The sequence below is a fragment of the Cetorhinus maximus genome, unplaced genomic scaffold (genome assembly GCF_964194155.1).
Source record: "Cetorhinus maximus unplaced genomic scaffold, sCetMax3.hap1.1 HAP1_SCAFFOLD_320, whole genome shotgun sequence".
In the NCBI taxonomy this organism is placed as follows: domain Eukaryota; kingdom Metazoa; phylum Chordata; class Chondrichthyes; order Lamniformes; family Cetorhinidae; genus Cetorhinus; species Cetorhinus maximus.
Window position 1 is genome coordinate 260,432 of NW_027596270.1, and position 13,793 is coordinate 274,224.

The 13,793-nt window shown below is 45.7% G+C and overlaps 2 protein-coding genes across 2 annotated transcripts in view; one reads left to right on the plus strand and one right to left on the minus strand.

Moving 5' to 3' along the window:
• The window catches only part of LOC144673248 (uncharacterized), a 68,969-nt gene that overhangs the window by 51,918 nt on the left and 3,258 nt on the right, over positions 1-13,793 (minus strand). The window lies entirely within an intron of this gene.
• LOC144673241 (uncharacterized) lies at positions 6,035-8,128 on the plus strand. Its single transcript, XM_078535169.1, has one exon. The coding sequence runs from the start codon at positions 6,248-6,250 to the stop codon at positions 7,004-7,006; it is 759 nt and encodes a 252-aa protein (XP_078391295.1). The 5' UTR covers positions 6,035-6,247; the 3' UTR covers positions 7,007-8,128.

Consider the following 13,793-nt stretch of genomic DNA (forward strand, 5'->3'; position numbering starts at 1 on the left):
CTTTTATAAATCACTTTAAATCTGTGCCCTCTCTTTCTTGATCTTTTTACGAGTGGGAACAGCTTCTCCCCATCTACCCTGTCCAGACCCTTCATGATTTTGAACATCTCTATCAAATCTTCTCTTAGCCTTCTTCTCTCCAAGGAGAACAGCCTTAACCTCTCCAATTTATCCCCATTGCTGAAGTTTCTCATCCCTGGGATTATTCTTGTAAACTCCTTCTGCACTCTCTCCAATATCTTCACATCCTTCCTATAATATGGTGCCCAGAACTGAACACAATATTCCAACTGAGGTCTGGTGAGTGTCTTATATAAATCCAGCATAACCTGCCTGCCCTTGTACTCTATGTCCCTATTAATAAAGCCCAGGGCACTATAAGCTTTACTAATTGCTCTCTCCACCTGTCCTGCCACCTTCAGTGATCTATACACATATACACCCAGGTCTTTCTGCTCCTATATCCCCATGTTCTTCCTACCAAAATGCATCACCTCAAATTTCTCCGCATTGAACTTCATCTGCCATCTATCTGCCCACTCCACCAACTTGTCTGTCCTCTTGAAGTTCCACACCGTCCTCCTCGCAGTCCACAACACTCCCAACTTGCATATCGTCTGCAAACTTTGAAATTGTTCCCTGCACACCAAGATCTAGATCGTTAATATATATCAGGAAAAGCAAGGGTCCCAATACCAGCCCCTGGGGAACTCCACTACAAACCTTCCTACAGCCTGAAAAATATCCATTGACCATTACTCTCTGCTTCCTAGTTTTCAACCAATTTTGTATCCACATTGCTACTGTCCCTTTTATTCCATGAGCAATAACTTTTCTCACAAGTCTGTTGTGTGACACTGTGTCAAATGCGTTTTGACAGTCCATATACACCACATCAACTGCATTACCCTCATTCACCTTTTCTGTTACCTCTTCGAGAAACTCCAGCAAGTTAGTTAAACTTTAGTAATCCATGTTGATTCTCCCTTATCAACACATATTTTCCTATGTGACTATTAATTCTATCCCGAATAATTGTTTCTAGAATCTTGCCCACTACTGAAGTTAAACTGACTGGTCTGTAATTGCTGGGCTTATCCTTGGAACCTTTTTTTGAACAAGGGCATAATGTTTACAATTTTTCAGTTCTCTAGCACCACCCCTGAGTTTAAGGAAGACTGAAAGACTATGGCCAGTGCCCATGAAATTTCTACTCTCACTTCTTTCAATATCCTTGGATGCATCTCATTTGGTCCCAGTACCTTGTCAAGTTTAAGTACCGATAGTCTATTCAACACTTCCTCCTTATCAACTTTGAACCCTTCAGAGTCTGTCACCATGGCCTGGGTAGCATCTACCTCCTTGGTAAAGACGGATGCAAAGTATTCATTTAATACCTCAGCCATGACCCCTTTGTCCATGCGTAAATTCCCTTTTCAGTCCCCAATCAGCCATACTCCTCTTTTTACCAACCTTTTACTATTTATATGCCTGTAGAAGACTTTGGGATTCCCCTTTATGTTGGCTGCCAGTCTCTTCTCATAATCCCTCTTCGCTTCTCTCATGTGCTTTTTCACCTCCCCTCTGAACCTTTTGCATTCGACTTGGTTCTCAATTGTATTTTCTACCTGTCACCTGTCATAAGTGCACTTTTTCTTTTTATCTTAATTTCAATCTCCTTTTTCATCCAGAGAGCTCTGGATTTGTCAGCCCCACCTTTCCCTTTAGATGGTATATAGATTCATGGACGTTTACAGCACAGAAGGAGGCCATTCAGCCCATCGTGTCTGAGCTGGTCAACAAAGATCTAACTACACTAATCCCATTTTCCAGCACTTGACCCATAGCCCTGGAGGCTATGGCAACTCAGGTGAATATCTAAATACTTGACTGTGCCCGACCCAATTCATTTTTTAAAGGTAGCCCATTGTTCAGCTACAGTTTTTCCTGCCAATCTTTTGTTCCAGTCTACCTGGCCCAGCTCCATTCTTGCTCCATTGAAGTCGGCTCTTGTCCAGTTAATTATTCTTACTCTGGATTGCCTATCGTGCTTTTCTCATCGTCATCCTAAAACATGCAATACAATAATCACTGTCTCCTAAATGTTCCCCCACTGACACTTGATCTACTTGGCCAACCTAATTTCCAAGAACCAGGTCCAACAGTGGATTAGACACATACTTCTGGAGAAAATTCTCCTGAACACAATTTAGGAACCTTTGTCCCTCTCCGCCCTTTACACTACCAGTGTCCCTATCTATATTCGGGTAATTAAAGTCCCCCATTATAACTACTCTATAATGCCTGCATTTCTCTGTAATTTCCATGAGATTTGTTCCTCTACATCCTTCCCACTAGTTGGCGGTCTATAGGCTACACCAAGCAATGTAATTGCACCCTTTTTGCTCCTTAACCTTAGCCAAATTGATTCTGTCCTTGAACCCCCTGGGACATCCTCTTTCTCCAGCACTGCAATGGTCTCCTTAACCAATACCACCACCCCTCATCCTTTCCTTCCTTTCCTGTCTCTTCTGAACACCTTGTACTCGGGAATATTTAACACCCAGTTCTGCCCTTCCTTGAGCCAGGTCTGTTATTGCCACAACATCACATTTCCACATGGCAGTCTGCACCTGTAACTCCCCAATCTTATTTACTATTCTCTGTGCATTCACATGCATGCATAATAACCCTGATTTGGCTTTTGTTACTTTCTCCCTTGCCCCGACTTTACCTATTAACTTACTCTTTTCTAAACTAGTACTCTCTGTCCCTCCCAGTATTTTGTGCACCCTGGTATTCCTCTCTAATATTTTCTCTTGATTCCTACACTCCTGCTGAGCTAGTTTGAAGCCCTCCCAACAGCACTAGCAAAATGCCCTGCAAGGAGCTCAGTCCCGGCTCTGTTCAGGTGCAACCCATCTGGCTTCTACAGGTGCCAACTCTCCCAGAGCCTGTCCCAGGAATCTAAAGCCCTCCCTCCGGCACCACTTTTCCAGCCATGCATTCATCTGCCTTACCCTCCTACTTCTGTAATCACTAGCACATGGCTCTGGGAGTAATCCGGAGGTTACTACAGCTGAGGCCCTGCTTGTTAATTTTCTACTTAGCTCCCTAAATTCTGATTGCAGGACTAAATCCCCCTTCCTCCCTAAGTCATTGGTACCAATGTGGACCACGACCTCTGGCTGATCACCCTCCCCCAAAAGAATGTCCTGCAGCCGCTCTGTGACATCCTTGACCCTGGCACCAGGGAGGCAACATACCATCCTGGAGTCACTTCTACGGCCACACAAACACCTGCCTGTTCCCCTAACTTGCATCTTTCTCCAGTTTCTCTCCTATCTTCTATCTCACTCAGAGCTCATCTTGCCTCTGAGACGTGCCTTCTGCTTCCTTGACACTATTCTCACTAAACTGCTGACCATCCAACTTCCAAATTTTAGACGACATCCTTAACGGTTCTCTCTCTCTTTTGGTACTGTCCCTCTCACCTTTAAATCCACTGTTGTCTCCCATCATTAAAAAAACCTTCGACCCCACCGTCCTCGCCCTCTCTTTTTGCTGACTTTGCACTTGCTGGTAAACTGTGAGATCTTTAATTTTTTTCAAGTTTGGATAAAAGGTTACCGACATGAAGCATTCACTCTGTTTCCTTCTCCATAGATGTTGTTTGACCTGCTGAGGTTGTCCAATAGTTTGTTTTGTGGTTGTGCGAACATACAAATTAGGAGCAGGAATAGGCCACTCGGCCCCTCGAGCCTGCTCTGCCATTCAATGAGATCATGGCTCATCTGATTGTAACCTCATTCCCGTCTACACCCGATAACCTTTCGCCCCCCCCCTTGCTTATCAAGAACCTATCCAGCTCTGCCTTAAAAAGATTCGAAGACTCCCCACTGCCTTTTGAGGAAGAGAGTTGCAAAGACTCATGACCCTCTGCGAGAAAAAAAACTCATCTCTGTCTTAAATGGGCCACCCCTTATTTTTAAACAGTGACCCCCTAGTTCTAGGTCAGATTTCCACCTAGAGTATTACAGTATTTTGTTTTTGGGTCAGAGTGGATCAGTTTTTTCTGGAATGAGACAACAGTAACTGTCACCCTGTTCGACATGAAACTAAACTCACTGTTAATGCCTCATCAGTAACAATGTTAAACACAAAGTTTTCAGCCAGGATTGAACCGGGGACTTTCTCATATAAAGTAAACGTGATAATCACTGCACTGGGGAAATGAGTGTGAATCCCCCCCGGACAAAGGGGAACTGACCATCCATCTCTAGCTCTAATTCCCAAACAGAAAATGCTGCCAAGAATCAGCAAGTCAGGCTGAGTCTGTGGCCGCTCTCAGCGTTTGAAATCGTCACAATGCCCGGGTGATTGACGGCAGCTCCGGACCAATAGGGAAAGGGAGGGGGAACTGGAGGAACCTACAGGAGTGGCTGGTCCTCCAACCAATCGAAATGAATGAGGGGCGGGGGCGGGCAGTGACTGAAGCATGCGCAGTGCGGGTAATGGCGATGGGCAGACGGGTCCACAATGGATAAAGGTGGGGATGGCGGGGCGGAGGGAGCGATGGATCCGGCGGGTGGACGGAGAGGCTCCGGAAACATGTTGTGTAAACCGCAAACCCCGGAAATAAACTGACCGGTTCCCCCCTCCCCCGTTTGCACCGAGCGGGGCCGCAGCTCCCAGATCAATGAAGAGCCAGTTTGTATCAGGCAGGACATTGGTTCTTTTATTCATTCACGGGATGTGGGCTTCACTGGCTGGGGCAGCATTTACTGCCCATCCCTAGTTGCCCTTGAGAAGGTGGTGGTGAGCTGCCTTCTTGAACCGCTGCAGTCCATGTGGTGTAGGTACAGCCACAGTGATGTAAGGAAGTTGACCCAGTGACAGTGAAGGAACGGGATATATTTCCAAGTCAGGAAGGTGAGTGATTTGGAGGGGAACTTCCAGGTGGCGGTGTTCCCATCCAACTGCTGCCCTTGTCCTTCTAGATGGTAGTAGTCGTGGGTTTGGAAAATGCTATCGAAGGAGCCTCGGTGGATTCCTGCAGTGCATCTTATAGATGGTACGCACAGCTGCTACTGTTCGTCGGTGGTGGAGGGAGTGAAGGTTTGTGGATGGGGTGCCAATCAAGAGGGCTGCTTTGTCCTGGATGGTGTCAAGCTTCTTGAGTTTTGTTGGAACTGCACTCATCCAGGCATCCTTTGCTCCCTCGGCTTGACACATTTATTTGTCTGGCTAAAAGGATGGCCTCTTTCCTCATGTTCACAATTAAAGTGGTGGATTCCCCAGGAGATGGCTGACATTTAAGGGGACAGTAAAGTAATATAGGACAGAGATATGCCTGGTGTTTTTATATGATATATATTAGATATGTTATTTATGATTCTGTCATAAAGTTAATTTATTATTATTTCTAGTCTTGTAACATAGCACTGTGCTATGTTATATATTCAGAGTCAGTCATTATGGCACAGAAGGAGTCCATTCAGTAATTCAAATCCAAGCTGATTCTCTGTAGAGTAACCCAGTCAGTCCTATTTCCCTTCTATATCCCCGTTCCCCTGCAAGTTTATTTCCTTCAAGTGCACACCCAGTTTCATTTTCATATCATTGACCATCTCCACTTCCACCACACAGTGAGTTCCATGTCCAGCAGCCTGCCTGAACATTTTCAGGTCTCTGTGTCCTGGACAGGAAGCGATGGGCATGGATCTGTTAGGTCAGCAGATTGAGATTGGATGGAGAATATGTGGGATCGAGATTGACAGTCTTTGGGGAATGAAAGAGGAAAGAATGTTCCATAGAAAGTAGACTTGTGTGTTCTGAATTTCTATCCTGTACTGACAGTGATGACTTTGAGAAACTAACTCCATTTACAGGATATTAGAAATGGAGGATGTAAAGACAGAAATCGCAAACCAAACATTACATCCAGACCTGACTTGATTTATGGGAGCTCAATATCATCAGTCTTTGAACTAGAAAGAGAAATGTTTGTTCTGTCTGCTTCAACAGATTTTAAAAGTCACTGTGTCTGGAAAATCACCAAGAAGCTCGCGTACACACACACGTGAGAGAGTTCCAATGCACTGACTTTGGAGAAAACTTTAACCAGATGCACAGACTGAAGAAACATTGCACCATTCACAGCTGGGAGAGACCGAACACGTGTACTGTTTGTGGATGAGGCTTCAGTTAAACATCTTACCTCAAGGAATGCAAGGACACCCGAACCATGGAGAAACCATGCAAATGTGGGGAATGTGGGAAGGGATTCCGGTCCCCATCTGCGCTGGAATCTCATCGCCGCATTCACACTGGGGAGAGGCCGTTCACCTGCTCTGATTGTGGAAAGGGATTCACTCAGTTATCCCACCTGCAGATACACCAGCGACTTCACACCGGGGAGAGGCCGTTCACCTGCTCTGATTGTGGGAAGGGATTCACTAACTCTTCCAATCTGCGGACACACCAGCGAGTTCACACGGGGGAGAGACCGTTCACCTGCTCCAAATGTGGGAAAGGTTTCAGTGATTCATCCAGCCTGCTGATACACCAGCGAGTTCATACTGGGGACAAATTATTCAACTGCTCTGTATGTGGGAAGCAATTCAGCCGATTATGCAACCTTCTGCGACACCAGCGAGCTCACACTGGGGAGAGGCCATTCACCTGCTCTGAGTGTGGGAAGGGATTTGCTGATCCATCCATCTTGCGGAAGCACCGGCGAGTTCACACGGGGGAGAGGCCATTCAGCTGCTCCATGTGTGGGAAGGGTTTCACTCAGTTAACCAACCTGCTCACACACCAGCGAGTTCACACTGGGGAGAGGCCTTTCATCTGCTGTGAGTGTGGGAAGGGATTCAGTGATTCATCCACCCTACTGCGACACCAGGGTGTTCACACTGGGGAGAGGCCGTTCACCTGCTCCATGTGTGGGAAACGATTCACTCGGTCATCTCACCTGCTGAGACACCAGCGAGTTCACCAGTGATTACAGGGGTTGGATTCTGCTGTGATTGCTGCTGTCAATCACATTCAAGACTGAACCATGTTCATTCTGACAGTTGGTGAAGTGGGAAGGTCAAAGGGTTTCTTTCTGCTGTACTGGCCAGTCTTACAACTTTGTTTCCAGTGGTCTGGGAGTGCACATTTCCACTGAAATGTTCCACAGAAGCTGATGAAGGTCATTTATTGCTGCAAAAAGAGACATGCTCTTGAAGTTTTCATATTGCACTTATCAGGACAAACACAAGAACACCAAATTTCAAAGGGAGCAACTATTTATACTGCGTGAGAAAAGGGTGCTGATTAGTTGGCAAGTCAGTTGCGATTGGTCAAGTTGTTGCCATGGAGAATTCACCAGAAAGCTCGTGACCTCAGCATTTAGTTGGATTCAAAAATGTTGCAATGCCTGGACATGTCCATTTTGGCTTCAGAGTATCAGAGCTTTATGATGGTCCAATGTCACTTCCCTGCTTTTTTACTCAATGACCTGGATTTTCAGAGTCAGAAAAACTCACCTACCTTCAAAAATTGTGGGTGGGACCCGGATGCGGAAGTCCCACTCCCATTTTTCACAGATCCAATTTTTGCCAGTAGGGGACAGGGGCAGTGCTTGATTCACACCCAAGTTGAACCTGAACTCAGCAGAGCCATCTGAACTCAGCACTGAGTTCAAACAGGCACCATTTTGCCTTCTGCAAGGGAGTTAACTCATATTGTGAAAGTCATGACTTTATGGAGTAGACGTAAAGACTCTTGTTGGGTGGATAGGGTCTGTTTAACTGTCATGATCGAAAGTCTTTTTTAAATCCCCTGCTCTCCTGACTTCGTCTGCAGCTGTCAGTGTAAGTGAAAAAAATAGTTGGCTATACAATGTAGCATCAGTCCCAGCAGTTTCAGTAATTGCTGGCATTTCCCTAAGGGCTATTTATGAATGCTTGGCTGACTTCCAAAACCTACAGTCATCTCAGCAGCTGTTCTGAGTCCACACTTTGACAACTTAAAGAGACCATTAAGGGTTTAGCTGCCTTTGAAGTGGTATGGACAGAAGTATGTTGGTTTTTATATGAGATTAAACAAAAGTTTTGAATAAGGTTTCAAGAATGGGAGTTTTGTTTAATTTTAGATTTTTAGAACTTTATTTTATTTAATCTCAACCTGGCTCCTGGGGTCTGCCCATGGTGAATAATGTGAGTTGGGATGTAGGGTAAAAGGGGCTATGGGGGGTCCGTGCCATGGCAAGAGTTGGCATGAGCTGGCATGGAGTGTATAAGGGGCTATGGGGGGTCTGTGCCATGGCAAGAGTTGGCATGAGCTGGCATGGAGTGTATAAGGGCCTTGGGGTCAGGAGGGGGCTTGCAATTGGCTCACTTGCAATTAGTGAGGAGGAATTGTGTTGGGTTGCTGCCCCTGGTGGGTGGGCAATTATTCCAAATAATCATGTCTATTAATTTATTTTTAAAACATTCTCTTGGCATGTGGGTGCCACTGGTGAGGACCAGAGATTCCAAAAGTTAACAATGCAACTGGGATCAAGCCCAGAGAATGGAGGCAGGCCTTTTAACCAGCTCACCTCAGTGCTCGGGCATCCTGTTAACCGCCTAAGCTCCGATTCCGGTGGCACAGCAACCAACTCCATCCATAACCGCCACCTCAAAGCACCACCCGCCCCCCCCCCTCCCCCTGCCCCCGAGTGAAGATCACAACATTTGGGAACCTTTAGACCGAGGCAGGTCCGGCAATTGGGAAATTTCCAGATCCAAGCTATCCACCTCGGTACCGAAGATCCAACCCAAGCTCTCTATTTCTGAAGCTCAAGATCCCCCATGCTTTGCTAATTCCTCTCTCACTGTGTCCTGCCACCTTCAAAGATCTCTGCACATGAACCCCCAGGTCCCTCTGTCCCTGCTCACTCTTTGGAACTGTGCCATTACGCCTGTGTTGCCTCTACCTGTCCCTTCTGCCAAATTACATCACCTCAACTTTCCCTGTATTAAACTCCATCTGCCACTTCAGAGAATGTGAAGGGGAGATTGAAGTGTTAAACTAAACATACAGAGAATAGGAGGCACTGATTGCTTTAATATGTCACCCACAACTGAAGATCCTTTAAATGCACATGAGGCTCATAGAGCACAGTAGGAGGCAATTGGAGGCTCTTTGAAAGAGTTTTCCAATTAATCCCATTGCCCTGCAATTTTTTTTTTCTTTCAAGAATCTGTCCAGTTCCCTTTTGAACGATACAGTTGAATTTACTTCCAGTCGGTTTTGAGGCAGTGGATTCCAAATCGTAACAACTCGCTGTGTTTTTAAAACAAATAATTCCTCATCTTGCGTGTGGTGTATTTGGATTTTCAAAAAGCATTCGGAAAGGTGTCAACCAGGAGGTTCATACACAAAATGAGGTCTCAATCCTCATGAATGATCGAGATGAGGGACTGAGTGTAATGTATCCAAATTTGCTGACAATTAAACAAGGATTTGCATTTCTATAGCGCCTTTCACAACCACAGGATGTTTCAAAGCGTTTTACAGCCACTTTTGAAATGTAGTCACTGGTGTAATGTAGGAAACTCAGCAGCCAATTTGCACACAGCAAGATCCCACAAACAGAAATGTGATAATGACCCAAATGATATGTTTGTGGTTATGTTGATTGAAGGATAAATATTGGCCCAAGACACCAGGAATCAAGGCCCGGGAGAGTGGGGTTCAGACAGTACCAAACAGCAGGACCTGGGATGTTGTGGGTGGGGGAGGTGAGTAGGTGTGGGCCGGGCTCGTTGTTTCAAACAGTTTTGCATCGTCCTCACTGAGCAGCTAGAGCTACAGACCTGACAGACCAGCTTAAAAAACAGATCTGTCAGGCTGAGCGTTCTGATATTTTCTAAGTCAGTCTGTCAGTGTCAGGTCAATTTCACGAGTCGCTGCTGCTGCCTCTGACCTTCAGGCAGCTTTGCAATTCCAATTTTTTTGAAAAGCCCGCCAGGAAACCACAAAGCTGCCCGAAGGTGAGAAGCAACAGCAGCAGAAACTGAGAGTTTTCCTGCTTGAGAAATAGTCAGTCAAATCCCTGTAATTTTACAACCAATTGGATGCTGTTGTGGGTAGGTGGTGGGGGGGAGGGGTGGGTGGGGGGGAAGGAGGGGTGGGGGGAAGGGAGGGTGGGGGGAAGGGAGGGGGCATGTTTAGAGGGGGTTGGGGGAAGTTTGGAGGGGGTTTGGGGGATGTGGGAGGGAGTTTGGGGGATGTGGGGGTAGGTTGAAGGGGTGGTTGGGGGTAGGTTTTGAGAGGGGTTGTGGGGAAGTTTGGGGGTTGGGGAAAGTTCGGAGGGGGTTTGAGGGGTAGGTCAAGGTTTGGAGGGAAGTTGGAGGGATTTGGGGAAGTTTGGAAGGGGTTGGGGGAAATTTGGAGGGAGGTCGGGGAAGTTTGGTGGAGAAGGGGGGATGGTTGGAAGGACGTTCAGGGGAGCTAGAGGGGTTTTGGGGGTAGATTAGGTACAGATCTGAATTGTTTTTGTAAATGTAGTGATTCCTTTGTAGCCACTTTGCTAACATCAGTTGATTGCTCGGTGATTAATTATCTTTAAATAATCAGCATTGGGCCTCCACTTTCACCATTGCTACTGTCACTCTGCCCACTGCATGCAGGTATAATGAAAGAAAGACAAAACCTACATTTATACAGCACCTTTCACAATGCCCCGAATCACTTTCCAGCCAATTCAGCACTTTTGAGTTGTAGTCATTGGTGAAATGTAGAGGATGTTATCTAATGGTGGAGCAGGCTCATGGGGGTGAATGACCTACTCCTGCTCCTAATACATATGTGTGTATGGAGATAGATGTGATGAACAGTACTCGATGGCCTTTGTCATCTATAATTATCGTGCGAACAGAGGGTGTAATCCTGGCTGGAGTTCTGTTTATTTCGTTGCTGGTGAAAGTTTACTGTGAGCAGGATTTGTGGGATGAGATCACCAGGACAGGAGTGCAGATTGAGCTCAGTGTGAATCAGTAACCTGTTTTACTATACATAATTCACAAGAGTCTTTTCCATATACTTCAATATTGTCCTTTTGTCCAGTTACCTGTTATCTCGCTCCATCTTGCTGTTTTTTCTGAGTTTTTTGAGGTTAGAAATATCGTGATAAAGTTATGTTGCGTTGCAGATATTGAAAATATATTGTGGTGAGAAGCAGCAATCAGCAGAGTCTTCGGACTTGCTGATGACCAAACAGATACAACTGTGAGCCATTCAGTCTTCGTTCTCTGGCCCCTTAAAAGGTCTGTTGCACGGAGAAGCCTGAGAGCCTGGAAACAGGAAAAGCACTGGGGCCCAGGATTTCTCTCCCAGTCCCTGCTGGAGATAACTCTCCTGCCCTTCTTCGAAATAGTGGCTGTGGGTTCTTCTACACCCACCTGAGAGGGCAGACAGGGCCTTGGTGTATTGCTCGACTGAAGGACAGCGGCTCTGACAGTGCGGCACTCTCTCAGTGTTGGCACCAGGAATGTCGATTTTGATTTTTGTTCTTGGGCCCCTGGATTGGGACTGGAACCAATAACCTTCTGACTCAGAAGTAAGAGTGAGATCCACTGAGCCACAGCTGACACGATAGACAATACAAATTTAGAAAGGGAAAGTTACCCTTTAAAAGCCCCCACCCTTTGCCTCCAGCACCTAAATCTAATAATAAAAACCCTAGTATAAAAAACACATACAGGACTGACAAATGTTACAGTGTTGGTTTAGAGCCAAAGTTTTGAGTTCCCATTTGAGTTCCTACGCCTTTCTGTCTCTCTATTGCGCATGTGAATGACAGCCAGGCGATGGAGCTGAAGGCTCAATGTAGCTGAGAATAACAGGGTTTGTGGCCCAGTTAGGAAACTGCCACGGACGTCGCACTAATAGAGGGACGTCGCACTAATAGAGGGAGACAGGAAGGTGCCGGAGGACTGACTGGGAAATGGGTCTCCAGCCAATCAGGGAGGGAGTGATGGTGGTGTGACCTCCCCGGGGTTCAATGCTCCTGTGTCCAAAGTGGGGAGTCATGAGGACAGGGTACAGAGGAGCCAAAAAGAAACCATTTGGATCCAGAACATTGTTAAAACATCCTTTTACTCTGGTTGTCTTTGATCCTCAAGTAATTTTCTGGTTTTTTTAAACCATGTTCTGTTACATTAATAAATTTTATCAGTAAAAATATTTGATTTTGCTGGACTTTTGATTAGATTTATGCACTTTAGGGAAAGTGGGTGAAAGGAATTGGCAGGCTGTTTTAACAGAAAGTGAGTCCCTCTAAGGTAATTGGCAAAGGATCCAGAAGGTGAGATGATGGTGGGGGAGTCCAGAACCAGGGGTCACAGTCTGAGGATATGGGGTAGACCATTTAGGACTGAGATGAAGAGAAATTTCTTCACCCAAAGAGTGGTGAGCCTGTGGAATTCGTTACCACGGAAAGTAGTTGAGACCAAAGCATTGTATGTTTTCAAGGAGTTAGATATAGCTCTTGGGGTGAAAGGGGTCAAAGGGTATGGGGAAAAAGCAGGAGCAGGCTATTGAGTTGGATGATCAGCCATGATCATAATGAATGGCGGAGCAGGCTCGAAGGGCCCAATGGCCTACTCCTGCTCCTAGTTTCTATGTAAATTTTATTTTTTTCACACAGCGAGTTGTTCTGATCTGCCTGAAAGCAGATTCGATTATTTATTTCCAAGGTGTAAATATTTGAAAGGGAAGAATTTGCAGGGCTGTAGGGAAAGAGGAGAGCAGTTGGATGAATCAGAAATTCCTTTCAAAGAGATGGCACGGGCATGATGGGCCAAATGGACTCCTTCTGCAGCCTGTGAATCTGAGCTTCCTGTCTTTGTGAAGGTTAAAAGGGTCAAATTTCATTTCAGCCTCTTCCTGGTATATATATTTAAAGAGGCAAGTTTCTCTTTAGTTCTGAGGGACCGACATAACAATGTCTCCAATCCTCTAAATATTTAAACATTGAAGATTGCATGGCCAATTGTAGTCAACAGCCTTCCTATAGCTCTCTCAGGAGGCAGCAAGAAAGCATTTTGACTGCTTGACAACAGCAACCTCCGCTGAACATGATTAAACCACAACAACAAAAACAACCTGCATTTGTATAGCACCTTTAATCATCTGCTTCACAGGTGCCATTACTAAACAAAATTTTACACCGAGCCACATAAAGAGATGACCTGTAGCTTGGTTTTAAGGAGTTTCCTGAAGAAGCACAAGAGATCAAGGGGCAGAGAGGTTTAAGGAGGGAATTCCAGAGCGTGGGACCCAGGCAGCTGAAGGCAAAGCCCCCAGTTGTTATGCAATTGAAGATATTGAAGAGGCCAGAATTAGTGGAGCACAGATATCTCAGAGGGTTTTAGGGATGGAGAAGATTACAGAGATGGGGAGAGGGGGATGTGAGACCATGTGGTGATTTGAAAAAAAGGATGCTGGGGAGGGATTTGAAAAAGAGGAGAATTTTAAAATCGAGGTATTGCTTGAGTGGGAGCCAGTATTGGTCAGTGAGCACAGCGGGTGATAGGTGAATGGGACTGAGTGTGAGTTGGGAGACGGGCAGCAGAGTTTGTTGACTGAAGAAAACTGGTCCAGTTCTGTACATTTCCCATTACACTACTTATGTCTAAGATTGAGCTGACATCAAACCTTTCCAATGGGATTGTGTAATCCGCTGATGTCATCGCATTCTATTGTGATGATGTCATAAGATTACATCAGCATTTTTCTGATTATATAATCAGCTG